Source organism: Electrona antarctica (genome assembly GCF_951216825.1).
Source record: "Electrona antarctica genome assembly, chromosome: 22".
NCBI classification, from domain to species: Eukaryota; Metazoa; Chordata; class Actinopteri; order Myctophiformes; family Myctophidae; genus Electrona; species Electrona antarctica.
In genome coordinates this window covers 3,315,678-3,343,281 of record NC_136805.1, presented here as the reverse complement: position 1 = coordinate 3,343,281, position 27,604 = coordinate 3,315,678, and the positions used below count along the sequence as shown (strand labels likewise).

At 42.6% G+C, this 27,604-nt stretch overlaps 2 protein-coding genes across 2 annotated transcripts in view; both read right to left on the bottom strand.

Moving 5' to 3' along the window:
* Positions 1-4,380: 4,380 nt before the first annotated feature.
* LOC306915576 (uncharacterized protein) lies at positions 4,381-17,281 on the bottom strand. The gene is made up of 5 exons (XM_079492990.1): positions 17,163-17,281; positions 9,899-10,022; positions 9,202-9,327; positions 7,868-8,140; positions 4,381-6,151 (listed from the first exon to the last, which is right to left on the bottom strand). Exons 2-5 carry the CDS (start codon positions 9,987-9,989, stop codon positions 4,686-4,688), a joined length of 1,956 nt encoding a protein of 651 aa, XP_079349116.1. The 5' UTR covers positions 9,990-10,022; positions 17,163-17,281; the 3' UTR covers positions 4,381-4,685.
* Positions 15,330-27,604, bottom strand: part of LOC306914716 (uncharacterized protein) — a gene marked incomplete at its 3' end in the record, with an annotated part of 27,442 nt that continues 15,167 nt past the window's right edge. The window contains exons 5-7 of the mRNA XM_079491892.1: positions 27,163-27,435; positions 26,187-26,290; positions 15,330-15,539 (exon numbers count right to left, since the gene is read on the bottom strand). Coding sequence (XP_079348018.1) covers positions 15,330-15,539; positions 26,187-26,290; positions 27,163-27,435 — 587 coding nt within the window. The remainder of the gene's footprint in view (positions 15,540-26,186; positions 26,291-27,162; positions 27,436-27,604) is intronic.

Here is a 27,604-nt window from a genome sequence, read left to right as displayed (position 1 = left end):
CTCCTTTTTGATGAATTCTTTTTTGATGAATTCCTGTTCTGTCTATAGAAGTGTCTATTTGTACGTCTCTAAATGTTTTGATGATTTGAACATGGTGGACCCTGTTGGAAACAAGTGTAATGCTTAATTGGGTCGTCCACTCACAGTTAACAGCCTTTGTATTGAGTTTGTGCTTGAAATGTACTGTAATTCTGCAAACTGTTAATAAATTCTTCAATCAATCAATCAATCATGACAGTCATGACGCAACTGCAGCCTGTTTTACGCGATCGCTACATTTACAGTCCAAACGTGTATATAAACATTCCGTTTTCAAATATAAAGTACTCACAATTTGTCCCACGGGTGTTAGAGATTTGTTGGTATAGCGATTAGCATTGCTGCATCCCGCGTTGTTTAATAAAAAGCATTTTTCACATATGGGGCTAGTGACACATATGTTTACTCATAGTTGCATAATGCAACTATGAGTAAATGCAACTTGCATTTATACAACGAAGTGTTGTACATAGACAGTCACAGGAAGGAGGCGAGTGTCTTCCTGTTTCTCAACAACAATCACAACAACAAAACACAAGGCTAAACAAAGGGTGTGCAACCACAACGCAATGTGAGTGTCCGTCCGTCTCCCCGACGCTTCTTAATCCAAACGAGAATCAGATCGTATGTTTTGTTTAAATTGGCATTGACGAGGACAGCTACGCAGTGTAGGGTCCGTGTAGGACCACAATGGAACATGAACACCGGAAATTCGAGTCTAGTTTTTACGTGTGTGCCTCAAAATCACTCTTACCTTGTACAAATGCAAAATCTAAGCTCCTGTATGTTTTGCCCCACTTGTCCGGTGGGTGTTCGGTAAACAATTACACCGCGTACGACCGTGGTTTTCAATAAAAAGGGTATTTTAATTCACTCCGTCCATACTCTGTCTCGGAATCCTCCATTGTAAATGCGCACAGAACATTGGCCGCGCCCCTAGCGGCCAGGGTTCTGTTGCGCATTTACAAATTACAATGGAGTGAAAACCAAGATGGCCGCCAGATTCCGAGACAGAGTATGGACAGAGTGGATTAAAATACCCTTTTTATTGAAAACTACGGTCGTACGCGGTGTAATTGTTTGCCGAACACCCACCGGACAAGTGGGGCAAAACATATAGGAGCTTAGATTTTGCATTTGTACAAGGTAAGAGTGATTTTGAGTAACAAACGTAAAAACTAGACTCGAATTTCCGGAGAGAGATTCGTCAGAATCGAAAAAAAAACACTCTACGAGAGTCTAAATCTTGGGCTATGGCTTATCCTTTCAATAAAGGTGTATATATATATATATATATATATATATATATATATATATATATATACCAACTCGGCCCGGGCGTACAGCCGGTACCACACAATGCAGTCAATTAGCCAAACAATGTATTACTGCTGCTAGTAACTACTGGTTGTTTATAATCACATTTATAACAAACAAATAGATGAAAAACACAACATGAATCAGTTCATCTTTTCACCTGTAGCTGTGTTTCTTTCAGTTGGTTGAGCTGCTAACAAACGTCCTCTCCTGCTGCTTAACGACGACACTGTTTTCAAACGAAACGTTTTAGTTTTCTTTGTAGAATCAAAGCAGTCTGGCGAACAGCCAGTGTTCTTGTTGGCTAATCTAAGCTAGCAAATAGCCAAAGAGCTACCGGTGGAAGATCTCTTCAAAATAAGAGTATCCCCTAAAGTATTGAAAAACGATTAATTTGCACATTAAAACTATACATTAAGATAAAGAATTAAACGATGCTATAAGACACATTATGCTTCTGTATAAAAATAAGTAATGAAATAACATAACATTATAAAAAAAGTTATCTAAATGGATGAATGCTATTCACTGGAGTGCATGGCCTTTACAAATTGGACGCTGGACAAAAATCGGTGCTATGTTTCAACTAGTGTGACATATGCACGCGTTCGGGAAGACCTCCTCTACAACACCACACCCTCCGCTAAGTAGCAGATGTGTAAAAAAAAAAAAAAGGCATGCCATCTAGTGAGTTCAGAGGCAGTGTTGATTTTGGCAGAACATTTTGATTTGAATGTCATAAGATTTTAGTCCACTAATTCTACAGTTGATTTAGACTAAAATGTGTTTTGGCGGGCCTTGATGTCGTAATGAATGATTTTACACTTGCTGAAAATAGCCGATCTACAAGCTCACAACGCGTCGCGCTCTACAACACCACACCCTCCGCTAAGCAGCAAAAAGGTGTAAAAAAAGAAAGAAGGGCATACCATCTAGTGAGATCAGGTCAAAAAGGTGCCATTTCCAGAATAAAGTGGATGCTGGACAAAAATCGGTGCCATGTTTCAACTAGTGTGACATAGGCACGCGTTCGGGGAGACCTCCTCTACAACACCACACACACACCACTGTACCTTGTTATGAGCAAACTACTAGTCCATTCCATGAATTATTTCGCTCCGTTGTGCAGTTTAGTAAAGATTAGAAATAAAAATAGGCTCTCATTGACTTCCATTGTAACGGGCAAACAGCTCTCAAAGTCACTCTTTTAGCACATAAACGAACACAACAAAAGCTGATTCTGACAGGCTATCATTATCACATCAGGAAAACTCAGGAAAATGTTTTATTTTTGCAATCACGCAGCCCGTTCGGCAAAAAAGTACTTATGTTACATATTTTGCGTAATACATGTTTTGGAAAAGTTTTTGTTTATTAACAAAATCAATAGGCAAAAACAATGAGTAGTAAAATATTTTTCCAGGAACATTGATGAATTCCAAACCTTTTCCAAGTATTTCTAGCCCATTTTGACCTGAGATCAGATTCTAAAAATGTCTTCTACATCCTGACAGTTTTCTGAAAAAGCTATGTTTCTATGTCAGTGGTTCTTTGATTTTTCAAAAATAGCAGACCTACAAGCTCGTAGCGCGCCACTCGGTGGCGCGCTATGAGCTTGTAGATCTGCTATTTTTCAATAGCTAAAGCATAACATAATGCTAACACCAAAAGGGGTTCCCGCCCAAAATGGGCTAGTAATGTCATGACCGAGAGAACCCTGCTTGAAGGAACACTTCAACACTTACTTACAGTTTAGGTATTCAGTGGAGGCGCATATCCCGACTTTTAGGAGGAGGGAGACCCACACACTGCCACTTGCTGGTTCAAGAACCTTTTATTTTATGTCCACAATATGCAACCTTTCGACCTTCATCAGGCATGATCTTATCCAGACTTAAAAGTGTAAAATCATAGAGAGAACAATTTTTTTTGTTTTGTTTTAATAAAATTGTCACAATTGATCCAGTCCAGATGTTTGTCATGATAATTATTGTTAAAGGTCTAGTGACGATTATTATTCTATTTTTTCTGACCTCAATTGCTCCCAAATAAAACTTGAACTTTGGACATTCAGTGGATTTTCTGTGGTCTGCACAGATTACATTCAAATAAAACAACAAAACAGCAACTTAATTAGCAATACATGCCTGTAATGGCATCCTCTAGCAAAAACTTATAATAAAGTCAACATAAATGGTTTGTTAATACGTTTTAAGGGTTTATAATGAGAAGAAAACAAAAGAGCTGGAGGCCTCTATTGACAGTATAATAATCCAATATATTTTCCTTGTCTATCGACCTCTCTACGATCATACAGCCATTTCATTTGATCCTCCAAATGAGCTCATTATACTGGAAACTAAAGGTGCACAAATTAATTGGCGTATTTATGCCGTATCGGTATCGATCCGATCTCAAAATAACTTTCACCGATATTGTTGACGCAATAACAACATGACCGTCAATAGCCTTGTACTTGCAGAGCGGCCAGTCTCTTTAACTGGGCGGCAGTGGCTCAGGGGTAGAGTTTCCGGATGGTAACCGCAAGGTCGCCAGTTCGAACCCGGCTCCCCCAGAGTTAGTGTCGAAGTGTCCTTGAGCAAGACACTGAACCCCTAATTGCTCCTGATGTGCTGGTTGGTACCTTGCATGGTTTCCGCTGCCATCAGTGTATGAATGTGTATGTGAATGGGTGAATGTAATGCACAATCTATGTAAAGCGCCTTGGATAGAGGCGCTATATAAATGCACCATTTACCATTTTAACCCATTCTGGGCGGGAACCCCTTTTGGTGTTTTAAGCATTACAGTATGTTATGCTTTAGCTGTTGAAAAATAGCAGATCTACAAGCTCATAGCTACGAGCTTGTAGGTCTGCTATTTTTTGAAAAACTGAAAATGTGGCGCAAATCTTTATATATATTCTTTCAGAGCGAACGTTTTTAACAAATATATTTTCTTCTGGGGGGGGGGGGGGGGGGGGGGTCTCTGGAACAACATATTTTCAGATGGGGGTCCGTGGCCAAATACATATAATTCTGGGGGTCCTTGACATGAAATATTGAGCACCAGTGAGTATACTGATATATATTCTATATCAGTGGTGCTCAATATTAGCAAAGGGCTACTTTGAACAACACACAAGGATAGCTAAGGGGGGCTGCAGTGTTTAAGAGCAGAGGGTAATGGTTTTAGGCAACACAATAATGAATGAATAGTGCGACACTGTTTTTGTTTTGTCCTGTGAGAAATGTGGACACAAAGGTGTAACTTTCAGATTACTTGATACATTGAAACTCTTGTCACAATTGTGTACATTGGAAAGTATTTCATCCAGTGTGGCTAAGCCGGTGTCGCTTGAGCTGATATGACTTACAAAAACTCTTATCACAATGTTTACATTGGAAAGGTTTTTCTCCAGAATGCACACGCCGGTGTATTTTCAAGTCAGACGATGAGGTAAAACTCTTGTCACAATGTTCACACTGGAAAGGTTTTTCTCCAGTGTGGACGGCGTGGTGATTCTTCAGGTGATCTAACAGACTGAAACTCTTGCCACAATGTATACACTGGAAAGGTTTTTCTCCAGTGTGAACACGCTGGTGTCTACTCAGGTCACCTGACAGACCGAATCTCTTGTCACAATGTTTACACTGGAAAGGTTTTTCTCCCGTATGGATAACCTGGTGTGTTTTCAGACCACCTGACCTACCGAAACTCTTATCACAATGTTCACACTGGAAAAGTTTTTCTCCAGTGTGAACACGCTGGTGTTTATGCAGTGCACCTGACAGACTGAAACTCTTATCACAATGTTCACACTGGAAAGGTTTTTCTCCAGTGTGAACACGCTGGTGTCTACTCAGGTCACCTGACTGACCGAATCTCTTGTCACAATGTTTACACTGGAAAGGTTTTTCTCCCGTATGGATAACCTGGTGTGTTTTCAGACCACCTGACCTGCCGAAACTCTTATCACAATGTTTACATTGGAAAGGTTTTTCTCCGGTATGCACACGCTGGTGTATTTTCAGGGTAGATGATGCAGTAAAACTCTTGCCACAGAGTTCACAGTGGAAAGCTTTTTCTCCAGTGTGGACGGGGTGGTGTTTCTTCAGGTGATCTAACTGACTGAAACTCTTGCCACAATGTATACATTGAAATGCTTTTTCTCCGGTGTGGATAACCCGGTGTCTATTCAGTTTATCTGAACTTCTAAAACTCTTGCCGCAATGTTTACACTGGAAAAGTTTTTCTCCAGTGTGAACACGCTGGTGTCTACTCAGGTCACTTGACTGACCGAAACTCTTGTCACAATGTTTACACTGGAAAGGTTTTTCTCCAGTATGGATAACCTGGTGTGTTTTCAGACCACCTGACCTACCGAAACTCTTATCACAATGTTTACATTGGAAAGATTTTTCTCCCGTATGGATAAGCTGGTGTGTTTTCAGACCACCTGACCTACCGAAACTCTTATCACAATGTTTACATTGGAAAGGTTTTTCGCCGGTATGCAAATAATGGTGTCTTTTCAGGGAAGACGATGCAGTAAAACTCTTGTCACAGTGTTTACAGTGGAAAGCTTTTTCTCCAGTGTGGACAAGCTGGTGTCTCTTCAGGTCACCTGACTGAATGAAACTCTTGTCACAATGTTTACACTGGAAAGGTTTTTCTCCAGTGTGGACACGCCAGTGACTCCTCAGCTGATATGACTTGCTGAAACTCTTGTTACAATCTTTACACTGGAAAGGTTTTTCTCCGGTGTGGACACGCTGGCGTTTCTTCAGGTCACCTGACAGAGAGAGAGAGAGATACAGAAAGACAAAGATGGTCGGAGTGTGAGAGGGGGGAGCGAAGGGGAGAGGCAGGATAAAAATGGTGAGTACAGATAACTCGAAAAGCTTCCATCATCGTGTTTGGCAGTCCTACGGCTTCCCCGTTAATATTTATTTTTTTATCTTTCCATTTTTTTTAGTTTTGATTGATTGATTGAAAAATGTATTAACAGTTTGCAGAATTACAGTACATTTCAAGCACAAACTCAATACAAAGGCTGTTAACTGTGAGTGGACGACCCAATTAAGCATTACACTTGTTTCCAATAGGGTCCACCATGTTCAAATCATCAAAAACATTTAGAGACGTACAAATAGACACTTCTATATAGACAAAGGACAGAACAGGAATTCATCATAAAGGAGGTAAAAAGGGAAAAGAAACATATACAGTGAGGGAAAAAAGGGGTGGGCAGTGGGGGGGATTCACGTTCAGCTCCATTAATTTGTTTGTTTTCTTTGGAGGAGCTGCGTTAGGTCCCCAAGTCGGCTCCGTGGCCGTACCTTGAGTTGGCTGTGTGGCCGTGACCGTCTCTTGTGTTGTCCTTGCGTTGGGTCCCCAAGTCGGCTCAGTGGCCATACCTTGAGTTGGCTGTGTGGCCGCGACCGTCTCTTGAGTTGTCCTTGCGTCCGTGTTTGAGGGATTCCGATTTTACAGGGGCCAGTTTCGAATTGCAGCCGTCCGTAGGTGCCCTTTGAGAGCGGTTTTGAAGGAGTCAAGGGATTTGCATGTCTTAATGACTGTTGGTAGGGCGTTCCACATTTTGATGGCATAGGAGCGAAAATAATTTAGTCCCTTGTTTGTGCCGAATCTGGGTTGTACATGGTTCGTTGCACTCCCTCTGGTGTTGTGGGTGTGGACTTCGTTAACATTAAGGAAGTATCTAGACAGGTACATGGGTATCTTGGTGGTGTATCGAATCTTGTGGACCAGACCCATTGCAAGATGCTGTACTCTGTCGTCGACCCTAAGCCATTCCAGCCTGTCGAAGTGGGCAGGGGTGAGGTGGGTTCGGGGGGCTAGGTCAAGTAGGAGCCTGACCAGTTTGTTTTGGGAAGTCTGGAGCCTGGTTTTAAGGGCCTTTGAGGTGCTGTGGTACCAGGAGGTGCATGCATAGTCAAAGAAACCCTGTACAAGGGCTCCTGTTAAGGTCTTCAAGGTGTTTTTGTTGACCAGTGAGGAGATCCTGTAAAGGAATCTTGTTCTATGGTTGACCTTTTTGATTACGTTGGTGGCCATTTTATCACTGGAAAGATTAGCCTCCAGGATGGAACCTAGGTAGGTAATTTCATCTTTACGTGTGATAACATTGTCACCCACTCTAACCAAGAAGCCATTTGCCTTGCTGAGATTACTAATAGAGCCAAAGAGAATGGATTCAGTTTTTCCCAGGTGTAAAGATAGTTTGTTATCAGCGAGCCAGGTGCAGATTCTACCGAGTTCAGAGCTGAGGGCCTTTTCAACCTGCAGTTTGTTCCTGTCCGAGACTAGCAGTGCCGAGTCATCTGCGAACAGGAACAAGTTGCAGTCACAAGCTGAAGTCATGTCGTTAACATATATTAGGAACAGTAAAGGCCCTAGTATGCTCCCTTGTGGAACGCCACAGCTCACTGCTAACTGCCAGTGTTCCCGACACATGTAGTTCCTGTGCCTGTGTTTAACAATGACTGACCTCCAGTTGTCTCCGCCCAATCATCACTGTCTTCAGTGTCGGATTCACGCTCGACTTCAACTTCAGAGCAGTGCGAAGAGATGTCTTCATCGTCTTCTTCACCTTTCACTGCTAGTAATGTCAACGTTGACCCGACAGGTTCCTCTGGTCTTTGAAGTAGCTCCTCCTGTTCATCTTTAATGTGTGGAGGCACTGGTTTCTCCTGGAGCAGACTGGGGCTCCTCTCCTGTTTAGGGGAAACCTCCTCTTTACACACAACCATGTGCATGATGTCTAGGAGCAGAAAAATAACATGGTCAACACTGGATTCCTAAAATGTAAATCCATTCTTTTTCCATGTTCCATGTACAAAATGACTACTGTATCACATACCAAGATAAGATTGACTAAACCGTTACCAACAACAGATTAGATTACACTTCTGAATGTTTTAGCAAGATTTGAGCTTTTTTTTTTTTTATAGATTCGAGCTGTTTTTAAATACAAAAAAAGGAAAACAAAGTAGTAGTAATACATTTAATTAGGCAAAAGGGAGTTCCACTGGCCTTAGATAGCACTTTATGTAGACTTAGATAGTATTTTAAACAGACTTATAGCTTGTTACGTAGACAGCACTAGAATTGCATTTTATGTAGTCATAGCACTTTATAGTACACATGTATAATATATAATATAGTATAGTATGTATAGTTTACATAGATACTCCACTGTTACGTTCTTAGTTTACACATGATTAATGTTAACTACTTTTTATATATGTGACGTATGCCATGCTTTTGTTATTGCTTAATGTAAGTCACTCTGGATTAAGAACGTCTGCTAAATGCCTAAATTCTAAATTTATTGTCACAGCACATATTATATTTGAATCATGAAATTCTCAAACAATTTAAAAATAAATTACTTCACACCTGAGCTCTGATTTGGGAGTAAATTAATCATGCCACTCATTGCATGACGTTATGAAACAGAAGCACTTCTGACAATGAAAGCTTTAAATGTGGACCAATGGTAGCTTAACAATCCATGTAGAACATTTTCATGGCGTAGCTCTGTACGTCTGTAAATGGGTTTGTCCAAAATATTAATGTTCGTTTACATTTCAGGAGATTAGGAAAACTATATATTTTATGGAAACTTCAGAGTATGACAAATCAGAAAATCCATGATTCCATTTGCGCAGAATCCAATATGGTTTGAAATTACACAAGCGACCGGACTATATTATGAGTGTCCTAGTATTTTTTTTTGCCATTGTTATTGTACAGTGAAACTGAAAATCAGACATTGTGGCAGCCCTACAGAAACAGAAAAGAAGAGCACATGAAACTTACTGAGGTGTGGGTGGTCTTCAGGTTCCTGTTTAATAGAAACGTCTTCAGGTTCCTGTTTAATAGAAACGTCCCTGGCCGAGTCTGGAGAGTTCATCTTCACCTGCAGTCTGGACTCCACACACCGGTCTGAAAACAAGTGAACAAGGAAGGACTTTCCATTTAGACCTGAGGACGATTCTACAAATGCCTTCTAAATCATGACAGTTTTCAGAAAAAACAATGTTTCTATGTCAGTGGTTCTCAACCTTTTTCATGTCAAGGACCCCCGGAATAATCTGTATTTGGCCGCGGACCCCCATCTAACCAGGGGGTCCCTGGTTCCAGGGACCCCCCCCCCCCCCAGAAGCAAAGATTTGAGTTAAAAAAGAACCAAACCAACCAAAGAGACAAACAACCAATCACAAGCCGTAAAAAACGCAGCTATGCTAGGAAAAAAAAAACGCGCCTACCGGAACCACTGAGACCGACCAAAACACCGGAGACGATAGAGCGTCTGTATTGGCAGCGTATAGACTCACTAAATTGAGAAAGGACGCAATCATGTCACTTGATGGAGGACTTGTGTGTGTGTTGAAAAGCCGGTCGGTAGGGTACTTTTTGTTTTTGCAGGGCAGGCGGGATGTTGATTCATTTGTTTGGCGGGGCAAGTTGGCTCCCAGGGCACGCATCACCTGACCCGCGCATCACCATTACATACCTATCCTGTACAACGTCACTACAGGTCTCATCCTTGCATCAATCAGTCCACATCTCTGGTCCACCTCTCTCGGTTCCTCTTTGGAGGCCATGTGTTGATCCAATAGATCTCTCCCTGTGGCGATCTGTAGAAATAAAATACCTTTTAGTTCTCATTCAGTAACCTTACATACATACAGTATTTCATAGAACAGTGGTTACATTCAGTAACCTTATAGAACACATAACAGATAGGAAGAAGATCACTTAAACACATTCACCGCCGATGACGTAGATCTACGTCAAGTCTAAATCGCAGTAAGACAATGTCTTCTCCGAGTGTGTCAGGGGTCTGTCACAAGTTAATTCTACATCCGGTTCCGATTCTGGTGGAACCTGTCTACCGAGCAATCTTCGTTCCTACTCTCACCAATGGTCATGAAGTGTGGGTCAAGCGCCTTGAGTTCCAAACAAGCCCCAAAATACCTCTGGGTGCGCTTGGACAGAACTCCATTCAACCAACACCTTGAAGACGTGAGGGCAAATTGGATTTCCAACCAAGCCCTGGTCTTCTCTGCAGCTGAATACTGTGCCCCAGTCTGGTGTAGGAGCCCACATGTCAAAAAGGTGGACACAGTAATTAACAACTCTCTCCGAACCATAACTGGCTGCCTGAAGCCCACTCCCGTGTCCTACCTGCCAGTCCTTGCGGGAATTTCCCTGGCCGGCCTCTGACGAGAGGCTGCTACCATCAAGCTAGCAAGGAAAGCCTTGCTTGTGGGTTCCAGACCCACAGGAACGCGCCCAGGGGGGCGGCCCGGTTCCGGCTAGCCGCCCCGTGTCCGAAACGGTAGAGAAATTACAGAGTTACCATGTGGGGGTCCCCGGAACATCCAGACCCCCAGGAATGCGGCCAGGGGGCCGGGCCGGTTCCAGCGTGCCGCCCCGCGTTTGAAACGGTTGTGGGGGTCCCTCTACTGTACTGTACTGGCACACCCGAAATCATCATACACTTTAACCCACCCAGCCACCCACCCAGCCACCCACACACACACACACACACACACACACACACACACACACACACACACACACACACACACACACACACACACACACACACACACACACACACACACACACACACACACACACACACACACACACACACACACACACACACACACACACACACACACACACACACACACAGCTCCGTAAGGGAGTAAAAAAAATATGAATACACTTAGGGATAAGGGGTAAGATTTGCCTTCGTCTATATCAGTGTAACATTTTAGCTCCCCGGGACACGTCATGGCGTTGCTCCGAAGAGTGTAACCAAATGGATGAGTCCTTTTAACCTGAGGACGATTCTACAAATGTCTTCTAAATCCTGACAGTTTTCTGAAAATCCCATGTTTCGGTTCTCACATTTTCATGTCAAGGACCCCCAAACATATTTGTAGCCTATTTGGCCGCTGACCCCCATCTGAAAATATGTTGTTCCAGGGACCCCCCCAGAAGCAAAGATGTAAGTTAAAAACGTTCACTCTGAAAGAATATATATTCAATGATTTGCGCCACATTTTCATGATTTAAAAAAAAGAACGGCAGTGCGGCACTCGATGCCACACTATGAGCTTGTAGATCTGCTATATTTTCAAGAGCTAAAGTATAACATTAAGCTTAAAACACCAAAAGGGGTTCCCGCCCGAAATGGGTTAACTAAAAGCACAAAGTAGCTGGTTGTAAAAGTAATTTTCTGACGTTCAATTTAATCAACATTCAAGATGGTATCTCAAACCCTCACCCTAAACCTAACGTCCCACGGGGCAGCACACCTAAACCTAACCTTAACCCATGTCTAACCAATGACTAGTCTAAACTAAGTATGCACCCCGAGCCGGGGGCCTCAGTCATTCAGTGGTGAATGACATCTCAGGTTAATCTATTCTGTTGTTTTGAGTTGTGATAACTGGATTTGTACTCTTGAGTTATTTACTGTTCAGAGATGGAGTACACATAATGGCACACTGGGCTATGCTTCAGACTGGTGTGCTCCTGCTGACATTGGGAGGAGTTTGATTGGGGCGACTGTGGCTCAAGAGGTAGAGCAGGTCGTCCAATGATCCATGGGTCGGCGGTTCGAATCCCGGCTCCTCCTGGCTACATGTCGAAGTGTCCTTGGGCAAGACACCCCAAATTGCTCCCGATGTGCTGGTTGGTACCTTGCATGGCTTCCGCTGCAATCGGTGTATGAATGGGTGAATGTAATGCACAATCTATGTAAAGCGCCTTGGATAAAGGCGCTATATAAATGCACCATTTACCATTTACCATTCCTGTGAGATGCTGACAGTTATTTATTTATTCATGTACAGCATACAGTCATCCGTTGATGCGTTTATTTTGACGCTTTAAATGGGCTGAATATTGTGTGTGACACATTAGCACCATTAGCTTTGATAATTTGGAGCACATTGACTGGCCAAGTCACGTCAGTGTAATGTGGCTTTTAGGCTTTTAGGTCATGTTATAAACAAATTGTTAATTTAACCTATCATGCATCATATTTACTATTTCTATGTGGCCTGTATAACATTAATTACCATAAGGTGAACTTATATAGGTGATGATGGTGAGAGATGTTAGAAACAAATCTGTAGGCCTATTAAACAGCCGTTTTGGAAATCGGAGGCTAATCTTTCCGGTGATAAAATGGCCACCAACGTAATCAAAAAAGTCAACCAAAGAACAAGATTCCTTTACAGGATCTCCTCAATGGTCAACAAAAACACCTTGAAGACCTTAACAGGAGCCCTCGTACAAGGTTTCTTTGACTATGCATGCACCTCCTGGTACCACAGCACCTCAAAGGCCCTTAAAACTAGTATAGGCTCCAGACTTCCCAAAACAAACTGGTCAGGCTCCTACATGGCCTCACCCCCCGAACCCACCTCCCCCCTGCCCACTTTGACAGGCTGGAATGGCTTAGGGTCGACGACAGAGTACAGCATCTTGCAATGGGTCTGGTCCACAAGATTCAATACACCACCAAGATACCCATGTACCTGTCTAGATACTTCCTTAATGTTAACGAAGTCCACACCCATAACACCAGAGGAAGTGCAACAAACCATGTACAGCCCAGATTCGGCACAAACAAGGGACTAAATTATTTTCGCTCCTATGCCACCAAAATGTGGAACGCCCTACCAACAGTCATTAAGACATGCAAATCCCTTGACTCCTTCAAAACCTCTCAAAGGGCACCTACGGACGGCTGCAATTCGAAACTGGCCTCCATAAAATCTGAATCCCCCCCCCCCCCCTGCCCACCCCCTTTTCCCTTTTTACTCAGTAAGGGGAAAAAGGGGGTGGGACGAATAGTTTTCATAATCCTCAAGGGAGAAAAGTCAACTTTTCTCCATAACAGACTTTTTCGCTTCTAAACCCCTTGTTGCTTTCCCTGTGACGGTCACTCAGCAATAAGGTGAAACAGAACACAAAGATGAGTAGCCTATTTATTTTTTAACACGCAGCACCACTCTCCCTCCCTCTCTCTCTCTCTCTCCCTCTCTCTCTCGTGTGCGCAATGTCTGTGACTGTGAGACTGTGACACAGACGCGGTCAATAATATATAGCATGAATAATAGGCCAAATATAACACTTTCCCTCTATCTGTGACTGTGATCAGCTCCTCACACACATACCTACCTGGCAAGTTAAGCACCCAGATTAGCATTTCAATGCCTGATCTGCATGTGTACAAGGGACAGGCAACGCGGTCCACCCCCCACCACCCCCGCCCCGGAGAGTGAGGAAAACAAAACAGAGGCGTTAAGGTGCCAGACTTGGATGGTTAGAGCGGCGCGATTGTATACACAGTCAATGCAAGACGAGAATTGCGCGAACGGGCGCGACCTGATGCGGCACAAACGGGACGAACCGACGCGAATATATATTCAGGTCCAATTCCTCATGGGGGCCGAGATCCCTGGTCCAATTCCTCATGGGGGCCCTGGCCCCCCGGCCCCCACAGACTCTACGTCGTTGCGATGATGATTTGTATTATGTTTCTTTTCCCTTTTTACCTCCCTTATGATGAATTCCTGTTCTGTTCTTTGACTATATATAGAAGTGTCTATTTGTACGTCTCTAAATGTTTTGATAAATTGAACAAGGTGGACCCTCTTGTAAAGTGTAATGCTTAATTGGGTTGTCCACTCACAGTTAACAGTCTTTGTATTGAGTTTGTGCTTGAAATGTACTGTAATTCTGCAAACTGTTAATACATATTTCAATCAATCAATCAAAAGGTGTGATGAATGAGATTTCAAGTTAATCTAGTTCCCATGTTCATTTTGAGTTGTGATGGCTGCTTTTATAACCGATGATTTGATTATGATTACAAAATGTCATGGCTAGAATGGCTCACTGTAGTAGACCTACGCTCCATGACTGGGGAACTGTATGCCGACAAACGGAGGACAAAGTTCGATCCCCGTCAGAAACAAACGTTCATTTATTTACGTTATGTATTTATTCTTTCATCGATGCGTTTATATTGACGCATTACATGGGCTGCATAGTTAATGTATGTGACACATTAGCCCCATATGTGCCCTCTCCCTACGCTCATTCTGTAGCTCCGAGATGCTACAGAATGAGCGTAGGGAGAGGGCACATATGGGGCTAGTGACACATATGTTTACTCATAGTTGCATAATGCAACTATGAGTAAATGCAGCGACGAAGAGTCTGTGGGGGCCGTGGGGGCCGGGGCCCCCATGAGGAATTTCGGGGGAATTCCTCTTGGACCTCTCCTCTGGCCGTCCAAGAGGTGTCAAAATTGTTGGGTGCGGCCCCGCGGCCCCCACCCAAGTACTCAAATGAGTACTCAAATGCTAATCGGGTTTCTTTTGTTTTCACTATAGCCAGGTAGGTATAAAATATGCCTACAGTACTGTGCTCTGCTTACTTGTATTCATTCACAATGAAACCACCACCAGCTAAGAAGCTCTTCGTCCAGAGAAAGCTACAGTTCACCAAGTTCATCACCGCCAGTGATGCCAGCCTTTCGCCGCCGCCGCCGCTGAAACCTGCCGCCGAAGCAGCGACAGAACATGCCGCTACTACAACGGCTCTTTTAAGAGCCAATGATTATTTATCTAAAAGTGTCAGCAGTAACCAGCCAGCCGCCTGTGATGACTCTGAAGACAGCCAAGACACTGTCCTACACCGCCCTCCCCTGGCTAAACCAAGCAGCAGCAGTGTGAAATCACAAACGAAACTATCAGGCACAACAGTTGGACCTAAAGAGCCCAGCTGTACCCAAACAAAAGAAGATTCCCATCCGATTCGACACTGGAGGGGCTCCTCCACACGTCTTCGAGACAGCAGAGGACGTGTACCGCCAGCATTACTTTGAGGTCATGGACATGGCATCATCATCACTGAACTGCAGATTTAACGCTTCTGTGTTCAAGCACATGCAAGATGCCGAGAACTTTCTGGTTGGGAAGGGCGACTGCAACAGCATAGTGCAGTTCTATGGTGCTGATTTTGACAGTGACAGGCTGACACTGCATCGTGACATGTTGGTTGCCATGGCACAGCGAGATGGACTTCCACTGTCTACTCTTCATGATGTCGTGGAGATGCTACAAGGTGAGAAGGGGGCGACCGCCAGAGAGGTGTTACCAGAAGCCGTGAGGCTGGTTCAACAACTACTGACTATCCCTGTCACATCGTGCAGCTCAGAAAGATCATTTTCAGGGCTGAAGAGACTTAAGACCTATCTGCGATCCACAATGGGACAAGCGAGACTCAATCACCTTACTCTGTTACACTGTTACAAGGATTTAGTAAAGAAATTGGACGTGTGTGCCATAGCTAACGAGTTCATTAACCGCTCAACTGTAAGGAGAAACACTTTCCTCATGTGCTGAATGGTACGTAAATAATTGATCATGCTGAAATGCTGCAACAAGATGTTTAAACAATTGAATTCTTTAATGTTGATCATTGCATGCTGAAATGTTGAAACAAGATGAGTGAATCATGTGTTCTGAAATCGTACCACTGTGTTTATTACCAATCTGTAAATAAAAGTACCAGCGAAAACAACAACTTATTTTTTTCCCCCGCTACGGGGGGATTATGGGGGGGGAGGCGGGGCTGCGGGGAGGCGGGGCTGCGGGGGGGGGACGGGCCCCCTTGAGGATCATGAAAAGAATTCGTCGCTGAGTAAATGCAACTTGCATTTATACAACGAAGTGTTGTACATAGACAGTCACAGGAAGAAGGCGAGTGTCTTCCTGTTTCTCAACAACAATCACAACACAACAACAAAACACAAGGCTAAACAAAGGGTGTGCAACCACAACGCAATGTGAGTGTCCGTCCGTCTCCGGTCTCCCCGACGCTTCTTAATCCAAACGAGAATCAGATCGGTATGTTTTGTTTAAATTGGCATTGACGAGGACAGCTACGCAGTGTAGGGTCTGTGTAGGACCACAATGGAACATGAACACCGGAAATTCGAGTCTAGTTTTTACGTTTGTGCCTCAAAATCACTCTTACCTTGTACAAATGCAAAATCTAAGCTCCTGTATGTTTTGCCCCACTTGTCCGGTGGGTGTTCGGTAAACAATTACACCGCGTACGACCGTGGTTTTCAATAAAAAAGGTATTTTAATTCACTCCGTCCATACTCTGTCTCGGAATACTCCATTGTAAATGCGCAACAGAAGATTGGCCGCGCCCCTAGCGGCCAGGGTTCTGTTGCGCATTTACAAATTACAATGGAGTGAAAACCAAGATGGCAGCCAGATTCCGAGACAGAGTATGGACAGAGTGGATTAAAATACCCTTTTTATTTAAAACTACGGTCGTACGCGGTGTAATTGTTTGCCGAACACCCACCGGACAAGTGGGGCAAAACATACAGGAGCTTAGATTTTGCATTTGTACAAGGTAAGAGTGATTTTGAGGAACAAACGTAAAAACTAGACTCGAATTTCCGGAGAGAGATTCGTCAGAATCGAAAAAAAACCCTCTACGAGAGTCTAAATCTTGGGCTATGGCTTATCCTTTCAATAAAGGTGTGTATGTATATATATATATATATACCAACTCGGCCCGGGCGTACAGCCGGTACCACACAATGCAGTCAATTAGCCAAACAATGTATTACTGCTGCTAGTAACTACTGGTTGTTTATAATCACATGTATAACAAACAAATAGATGAAAAACACAACATGAATCAGTTCATCTTTTCACCTGTAGCTGTAGCTGTGTTTCTTTCAGTTGGTTGAGCTGCTAACAAACGTCCTCTCCTGCTGCTTAATTAACGACGACACTGTTTTCAAACGAAACGTTTTCGTTTTCTTTGTAGAATCAAAGCAGTCTGGCGAACAGCCAGTGTTCTTTTTGGCTAAGCTAGCAAATAGCCAAATAGCTACCGGTGGACGATCTCTTCAAAATAAGAGTACCCCCTAAAGTATTGAAAAACCATTTGCACATTAAAACTATAAATTAAGATCAAGAATTAAACGATGCTATAAGACACACATTATGTTTCTGTATAAAAATAAGTAATGAAATAACATAACATTATAAAAAGGTTATCTAAATGGATGAATGCTATTCACTGGAGTGCATGGCTTTTACAAATTGGACGCTGGACAAAAATCAGTGCTATGTTTCAACTAGTGTGACATATGCACGCGTTCGGGAAGACCTCCTCTACAACACCACACCCTCCGCTAAGTAGCAGATGTGTAAAAATGGCATGCCATCAAGTGAGTTCAGAGGCAGTGTGGTTTTTGGCAGAACATTTTGATTTGAATGTCATAAGATTTTAGTCGACTAATTCTACAGTTGATTTAGACTAAAATGTGTTTTGGCGGGCCTTGATGTTGTCGAAATGACTGATTTTACACTTGCTGAAAATAGCCGATCTACAAGCTCACAACGCGTCGCGCTCTATAACACCACACCCTCTGCTAAGCAGCAAAAAGGTGTAAAAAAAAAATGAAAGACATGCCATCTAGTGAGATCAGAGGTAAAAATTTACCATTTCCAGAATAAAGTGGATGCTGGACAAAAATCGGTGCCATGTTTCAACTAGTGTGACATAGGCACGCGTTCGGGGAGACCTCCTCTACAACACCACAGGCACACACCACTGTACCTTGTTATGAGGGTTAGGGTTATTCCATGAATTATTTCACTCCGTTGTGCAGTTTAACCCATTTTTACCTAAAAATGTCTTCTACATCCTGACAGTTTTCTGAAAAAGCTATGTTTCTATGTCAGTCGTTCTTCGATTTTTCAAAAATAGCAGACCTACAAGCTCGTAGCGCGCCACTCGGTGGTACGCTATGAGCTTGTAGATCTGCTATTTTTCAATAGCTAAAGCATAACATAATGCTAACACTAGGGGTTCCCGCCCTAGTAAATATTAGAAATAAAAATAGGCTCTCATTGACTTCCATTGTAACGGGTCAACAGCTGTCAAAATCACTCTTTTAGCACATAAACAAACACAACAAAAGCTGATTCTGACAGGCTATCATTATCACATCAGGAAAACTCAGGAAAATGTTTTATTTGTAATTTAAAAAAAAATCAACTTTGCAATCATGCAGCCCGTAAAAAGTACTTATGTTACATATTCCGCGTAATACATGTTTTAAAAAAGTTTTTGTTTATTAACAAAATCAATAGGTAAAAACAATGAGTAGTAAAATATTTTTCCAGGAACACAAATTCCAAAACCTTTTCCAGCACTGGACAATGTTTAATTTCAAAGTATTTCTAGCCCATTTTGACCCGAGATCAGATTCTAAAAATGTCTTCTACATCCTGACAGTTTTCTGAAAAAGCTGTGGTTCTTCGATTTTTCAAAAATAGCAGACCTACAAGCTCGTAGCGTGCCACTCGGTGGCACGCTATGAGCTTGTAGATCTGCTATTTTTCAATAGCTAAAGCATAACATAATGCTAACACCAAAAGGGGTTCCCGCCCAAAATGGGCTAGTAATGTCATGACCGTGAGAACCCACCTCTTCAGACTCCACCATGGCCCGTAGCACTTGCCCTAGCCTAGCCCCTTAGATAGCACATTATGTAGACTTATAGCTTGTTATGTAGACAGCTCTAGAATTGCACTTTATGTAGTCATAGCACTTTATAGTACACATGTATAATATATTATATAGTATAGTATGTATAGTTTACATAGATACTCCACTGTTACGTTCTTAGTTTACGCATGATTCATGATAACTACTTTTTATACATGTGATGTATGCCATGCTTTTTGTTATTGCTTAATGTAAGTCGCTCTGGATTAAGAGCGTCTGCTAAATGCCTAAATTGTAAATTGTAAATTGTAACCCTGCTTGAAGGAACACTTCAACACTTACTTACAGTTTAGGTATTCAGTGGAGGCGCTTATCCAGACTTTTAGGAGAAGGCGGGAGACCCGCACACTGCCACTTGCTGGTTCAAGAACCTTTTATTTTATGTCCACAATATGCAACCTTTCGACCTTCATCAGGCATGATCTTATCCACACTTAAAAGTGCAAAATCTTAGAGGAGAGGATAACATTGGCCACTTTTTTTTGTTTTGTTTTAATACAATTGTCACAATTGATCCAGTCCAGATGTTTGTCATGATAATTATTGTTAGGTCTAGTGACGATTATTATTCTATTTTTTCTGACATCAATTGCACCCAAAAAACCCTGAACTTTGGAAATTCAGTGGATTGTCTGTGGTCCGCACAGATTACATTCAAATAAAACAAAACAGTAAAATTATATTTAAAAAAACAGCAACTTAATTAGCAATACATGCCTGTAATGGCATCCTCTAGCAAAAACGTATAATAAAAGTCAACATAAATGGTTTGTTAATACGTTTTAAGGGTTTATAATGAAAAGAAAACAAAAGAGCTGGAGCATGGAGGCCTCTATTGACAGTATAATATTCCAATATATTTTCCTTGTCTATAGACCTCCCTACGATCATACAGCAATTTCATTCGATCCTCCCAATGAGCTCATTATACTGGAAACTAAACGTGCACAAATTAATTGCCGTATTTATGCCGTATCGGTATCGATCCGATCTCAAAATAACGTTCACCGATATTGTTGACGCAATAATAACATGACCGTCAATAGCTTTGTACTTGCAGAGCGGCCAGTCTGCCTGTCTCTTTAACTGGGCGGCAGTGGCTCAGGGGTAGAGTTTCCGGATGGTAACCGCAAGGTCGCCAGTTCGAACCCGGCTCCCCCAGAGTTAGTGTCGAAGTGTCCTTGAGCAAGACACTGAACCCCTAATTGCTCCTGATGTGCTGGTTGGTACCTTGCATGGTTTCCGCTGCCATCAGTGTATGAGAATGGGTGAATGTAATGCACAATCTATGTAAAGCAGGCACTATATAAATGCACCATTTACCATTTTAACCCATTCTGGGCGAGAACCCCTTTTGGTGTTTTAAGCATTACAGTATGTTATGCTTTAGCTGTTGAAAAATAGCAGATCTACAAGCTCATAGCTACGAGCTTGTAGGTCTGCTATCTTTTTTTTTAACGTGAAAATGTGGCACAAATCTGTATATATATTCTTTCAGAGCGAACGTTTTTAACTCATATATTTTCTTCTGGGGGGGGGGGGTCTCTGGAACAACATATTTTCAGATGGGGGTCACACATAATTCTGGGGGTCCTTGACATGAAATATTGAGCACCACTGAGTATACTGATATATATTCTATATCAGTGGTGCTCAATATTAGCAAAGGGCTACTGTAATGGCAATTTTAGAATGTCAATTATACTATTCAATAAGTATTATTTTGTATTCCATTCGGTCAAATAGAAGGGAACGATCACTCACTACGCATTCAGACTGACCAACAGCTGTCACCTAACAGCTGAAGCTGTAGCTCCAAGCCAGGCAATTAACACTTTGATTGCTACAGAATCTCCCCAGGCCTATTTTGATGTTGCTACCGTTTAACATTGCACAAAGGCCTTGTTCGGGGGCCCACAGCAAAATGTTCTCTTATAGCGAGAATCACACGCATACATCAAAAGAAAGCTGAACTTGTCCACTTCAATTTAAAAAATACATTTTGATTTTACCATGTTCCATTCTGGAGATATTGACCTTTTTGCAACACCTGCATTTGCCTGGAAGTTATCTTGAACAGCGAGCAGAGTTATGGATGGTTTAAAGTCAGAGACATTGACAGGCAGATATAAAATTGAACCCAATAAATATCCTATACATCCTATACACCGAATGAAAGCCCTGAATGTGTACTTTTACGAGAAAAACAGTACACATTGATCCCATCTACAGTTAGACAGTAATTGGTTATTGAATGCAGCTTGTGCCCACCAGATAACTTCAGAGAAGACATGGACGCCAACGCCTCAATATTCACAAAATAAGGCCTATAGCGACATATAAATACTATATACCGTATGAAACAGAAGACTCTCTGCTTAATTAATAATAATTAAGCAGAGAAATAATTGTACTGTAATAATAAAAAATCACACCCCTGTGAAGTGAGCGGTGCAACTCTACTCTACTTATTCACTACAGCTCGCTATATATGGACTGAGACAGAAAGTCATGTAAACCTTTTATTTACAGTTTGGTCTGTAAACTTCTACTGTAATAATAAAAATCACACCCCTGTGAAGTGAGCGGTGCAACTCTGTTCTCTACTTATTCACTACAGCTCGCTATATACGGACTGAGGCAGAAAGTCATGTAAAGCTTTTATTTACAGTTTGGTCTGTAAACTTCTACTGTATTAATAAAAATCACACCCCTGTGAAGTGAGCGGTGCAACTGTTCTCTACAGTTGGGCGGTGCAACTGTAGAGAACGCCTAATCTATCTCACTGCTTTCATTGTCTTGATCGCAGTAACATTGGGGGGGGGGGGGGGGGGGTCATGGGCACATTGGGCAGCAAAAGTCTTGATCCGTACGGCTATAAAAAGTCCCATTCCACCGTTCGGTTCAGAACTATAGTATAACGGTGAGACGCGTTGTCATCATCAGCTGATTTTGTTTTTCAAGCTAGTATAGGGGAACATGCCTGGGCATGCAGCTTGGGAGCGATGGAAGAAAAAAAAAGCTTCACCGGGAGTGTCCAGAGAGGTGCTAAGCCCGGCTGTGATGTCGACGACAAGGAAAAAATGACTTCCACAGATCACAACACCACGGTTTAGGACGCGGAAAAGTTTGTTATACATTACACCCGGGTCGATTACGTCCCCGACACGTTCATTGCGGTCTTATCACTACAATTATAATGAATAAAAAAGCGTTACAATCACACGTCCGAGCGATCTCCGATTATGACGGCTCTGCATGGCGATACGTGATCCACCAACGGAACACTGTCTGTTGTCGTGGCGGCCCCTCGATACTGTGGTTCGTTTGTTAGTTCGTAGTATTGTAGGCTCGGGGATCGTTTGGTCGCTACAGTATGAAGAAGGAAACATGCATCTGTCCATGTGTGTTGCAGACATTATGCAATGCCGATCCGGTGCATATGTGTTTAGGCAGCGTTCCGTTCATCATGTTTTTTTCCGAGAGACAGAGCCCCCCATCTCGCAAGATCCTCCTCCTGGAGAAAAAGGGGGGAGGGGGGAATCGAGTATTATAGTGTTGGGTGAAATGTCCGAGGTGGAGGAAAGCCTGGTGAGGCGAGGTTAGGTGAAATTTGATTCTTCCCACGACTAGATTATGGGAGCGTCCATTTTACCCTGGCTTCTACACGTAAAGCGGCCCACCCTCCTGTTTTCAGGAGGGGAGGGGGCTTTGTTTTTGTTTTTTGTTTTTTCTGATCACGTGAGCGGGACTAAGCAGCAATGACAGGGGGATGGTTCTTCATCTTCATTGGGTGGGTAAAAAGATGAATGAAAGTATTCTATAAAAAAGTGATTAAAACGTATGGATACGTGTTTAGCACCGGACGTTTGATTAATTAATAACGTACGGATACGTTGTTCGCGTTCGCTGTGTTAAGGTGTTAATAATACCACATCTCATCCTTTATCCTGTATCCTACTGTAAAAACATATGAATATTGATCGCATATCAATATTCAACCCGAGAACAGTGATAAACCTTTTTTTTCAAATGTTTTTTGGTATCCCAGTGAATCAATGAATAGTGACTACAGGATACCACTCATTTTCAACATTTTACTGTCATTAATATACCTTAGAGCTGTTAATAATAATAAATAATAAAAAAGTCAAGTCTGTGTTGCCTAGAACTGGAGGTCTGAAAAAAAATCAGTGAATACTGTTTTTTGTCAGACCTCCAGTTCTAGGCAACACAAAATGAGGTGACTTTTTATTATTTCCAGTTTTCCACACAACTCCATAGAAAAATGTTGAAAATGAGTGGTATTCCCCTTTAAGCAATACAACTTTTCAACAGATAAACAAGTGCAGCAAGTGCCTATATAAAGTGTCTATGAATACTCAAATGTGCTTTGCATGGTGGGGCATTATTAGGGGGGAAACACTTAGACAAAGGAATAAAATAAAAAACGGTGGAATGAACTAGCTGGGGAGTGCATTTCACATGGGGTTGGGGCAGACCATTGTCTGACCACGGACTTTCACACTTGCTGCTTCAGTATGTTTCGCATCGAGGACAGCTTGACAGCTTCGTGCTGTGGTGAAATCTCCGCGAGCCTCTGCAAGCCTCTACTCAGTGCGAGACATGCTAAGCTGAAGCAGCTAGCATGGAGCTAACATTGGTCATATGGCTTATGGATCCTTTCCCTCTGACATTGCACACAACCATGCTGCTATCCACGCGTCCATCCGATAGCTTTTAAATCTAAATGCCCCATCCACGGAGCAAAAGCGATATAAGCGGCTTCATTCGATTCGTTTCTCGTTTGGGTGGTGTTGTTGTCTGACGGAGCTGTAGTGTAGAGTGGACTGCTGCTGCTGCGAGGGGGGGGGGGGCTGCTCCTCCCCCTGCAAGCAGTGCAAGGCATGCAGAGCCTATTCAGTACTAGAAATGCGCCCAGTGAGAAACGTTCCGCCGTGGAAAAAAAAGGTGCGATTAAATGCGTTCATTTTTCTGTAGTTAATTAATCTCAATTAACGCGTTAAAGTCCCGGCCCTAATTAAAACGTATGGATACGTGGTTAGCACCGGACGTTTGATTAATTAATAACGTACGGATACGTTGTTCGCGTTCGCTGTGTTAAGAATACCACATCTCATCCTTTATCCTACTGTAAAAACACCATGTCAGCAAATACACATTTACTGACACCAGTTCCATTTTAGAACAGAACCAACTATAGCTGTAAATCTGACAGCTGGAGTTCCCATGCTTACTAGACCATTGTCAACAAGTGTTTGTGAGAATAGCATGTTGTTTCCTGCTTGCTCTAATGTCGAGCAGATTCTCCCTTAACACTACTTTGAACAGCACACAAGGATAGCTAAAGGGGGCTGCAGTGTTTAAGAGCAGAGGGTAATGATTTTAGGCAACACAATAATGAATGAATAGTGCAACACTGTTTTTGTTTTGTCCTGTGAGAAATGTGGACACAAAGGTGTAACTTTCAGATGACTTGATACATTGAAACTCTTGTCACAATGTGTACATTGGAAAGTATTTCATCCAGTGTGAACACGCTGGTGTCTACTCAGACCACCTGACCTACCAAAACTCTTGTCACAATGTTTACATTGGAAAGGTTTTTCTCCCGTATGGATAAGCTGGTGTGTTTTCAGACCACCTGACCTACCAAAACTCTTATCACAATGTTTACATTGGAAAGGTTTTTCTCCAGAATGCACACGCCGGTGTATTTTCAAGTCAGACGATGAGGTAAAACTCTTGTCACAATGTTCACAGTGGAAAGCTTTTTCTCCAGTGTGGACGGCGTGGTGTTTCTTCAGGTGATCTAACTGACTGAAACTCTTGCCACAATGTATACACTGGAAAGGTTTTTCTCCAGTATGGATAACCTGGTGTTTTTTCAGAGCAGTTGAACTACTGAAACTCTTATCACAATGTTTACATTGGAAAGGTTTTTCTCCAGTATGGATAACCTGGTGTTTTTTCAGAGCAGTTGAACTACTGAAACTCTTATCACAATGTTTACATTGGAAAGGTTTTTCTCCAGAATGCACACGCCGGTGTATTTTCAAGTCAGACGATGAAGTAAAACTCTTGTCACAATGTTCACAGTGGAAAGCTTTTTCTCCAGTGTGGACGGCGTGGTGTTTCTTCAGGTGATCTAACTGACTGAAACTCTTGCCACAATGTATACACTGGAATGGTTTTTCTCCAGTGTGAACACGCTGGTGTGTATGCAGTGCACCTGACTGACCGAATCTCTTGCCACAATATTTACACTGGAAAGGTTTTTCTCCAGTGTGAACACGCTGGTGTTTAATCAGGTTAGCTGACTGACCGAAACTCTTGTCACAATGTTTACACTGGAAAGGTTTTTCTCCAGTATGGGTAACCTGGTGTGTTTTCAGGGAAGACGATGCAGTAAAACTCTTGCCACAGAGTTCACAGTGGAAAGCTTTTTCTCCAGTGTGGACGGCGTGGTGTTTCTTCAGGTGATCTAACTGACTGAAACTCTTGCCACAATGTATACACTGGAATGGTTTTTCTCCAGTGTGAACACGCTGGTGTGTATGCAGTGCACCTGACTGACCGAATCTCTTGCCACAATATTTACACTGGAAAGGTTTTTCTCCAGTGTGAACACGCTGGTGTTTAATCAGGTTAGCTGACTGACCGAAACTCTTGTCACAATGTTTACACTGGAAAGGTTTTTCTCCAGTGTGAACACGCTGGTGTTTAATCAGGTTAGCTGACTGACCGAAACTCTTGTCACAATGTTTACACTGGAATGGTTTTTCTCCAGTGTGAACACGCTGGTGTTTATGCAGTGCACCTGACTGACCGAAACTCTTGTCACAATGTTTACACTTGAATGGTTTTTCTCCAGTGTGAACACGCTGGTGTTTATGCAGTGCACCTGACTGACCGAAACTCTTGTCACAATGTTTACACTGGAAAGGTTTTTCTCCAGTGTGGACACGCCAGTGACTCCTCAGCTGATATGACTGGCTGAAACTCTTGTTACAATCTTTACACTGGAAAGGTTTTTCTTCAGTGTGAACACGCTGGTGTTTATGCAGTGCACCTGACTGACCGAAACTCTTGTCACAATGTTTACACTTGAATGGTTTTTCTCCAGTATGGATAACCTGGTGTGTTTTCAAACCATATGACCTACTGAAACTCTTGTCACAATGTTTACATTGGAAAGATTTTTCTCCGGTGTGGACACGCTGGCGTTTCTTCAGGTCACCTGACAGAGAGAGAGAGAGAGATACAGAAAGACAAAGATGGTCGGAGTGTGAGAGGGGGGAGCGAAGGGGAGAGGCAGGATAAAAATGGTGAGTACAGATAACTCGAAAAGCTTCCATCATCGTGTTTGGCAGTCCTACGGCTTCCCCGTTAATATTTATTTTTATTCATCATCTTTCCATTTTTTTTAGTCATTATGCCATTGATTGATTGATTGAAAATTGTATTAACAGTTTGCAGAATTACAGTACATTTCAAGCACAAACTCAATACAAAGGCTGTTAACTGTGAGTGGACGACCCAATTAAGCATTACACTCGTTTACAACAGGGTCCACCATGTTCAATTCATCAAAACATTTAGAGACGTACAAATAGACACTTCTATATAGACAAAGAACAGTACAGGAATTCATCATAATGGAGGTAAAAAGGGAAAAGAAACATATACAGTGAGGGGAAAAAGGGGGGGGCGGTGGGGGGGGATTCAGATTTTACGGGGGCCAGTTTCGAATTGCAGCCATCCGTAGGTGCCCTTTGAGAGCGGTTTTGAAGGAGTCAAAGGATTCGCATGTCTTAATGACTGTTGGTAGGGCGTTCCACATTTTGGTGGCATAGGAGCGAAAATAATTTAGTCCCTTGTTTGTGCCGAATCTGGGTTGAACATGATTCGTTGCACTCCCTCTGGTGTTGTGGGTGTGGACTTCGTTAACATTAAGGAAGTATCTACACAGGTACATGGGTATCTTGGTGGAGTATCGAATCTTGTGGACCAGACCCATTGCAAGATGCTGTACTCGGTCGCCGACCCTAAGCCAACTGCCAGTGCTCCCGACACATGTAGTTCCTGTGCCTGTGTTTAACAATGACTGACCTCCAGTTGTCTCCGCCCAATCATCACTGTCTTCAGTGTCGGATTCTCGCTCGACTTCAACTTCAGAGCAGTGCGAAGAGATGTCTTCAACGTCTTCTTCACCTTTCACTGCTAGTAATGTCAACGTTGACCCGACAGGTTCCTCTGGTCTTTGAAGTAGCTCCTCCTGTTCCTCTTTAATGTGTGGAGGCACTGGTTTCTCCTGGAGCAGACTGGGGCTCCTCTCCTGTTTAGGGGAAACCTCCTCTTTACACACAACCATGTGCATGATGTCTAGGAGCAGAAAGATAACATGATGGTCAACACTGGATTCCTAAAATGTAAATCTTCCATGTTCCATGTACAAAATGACTACTGTATCACATACCAAGATAAGATTGACTAAACCGTTACCAACAACAGATTAGATTACACTTCTGAATGTTTTAGCAAGATTTGAACT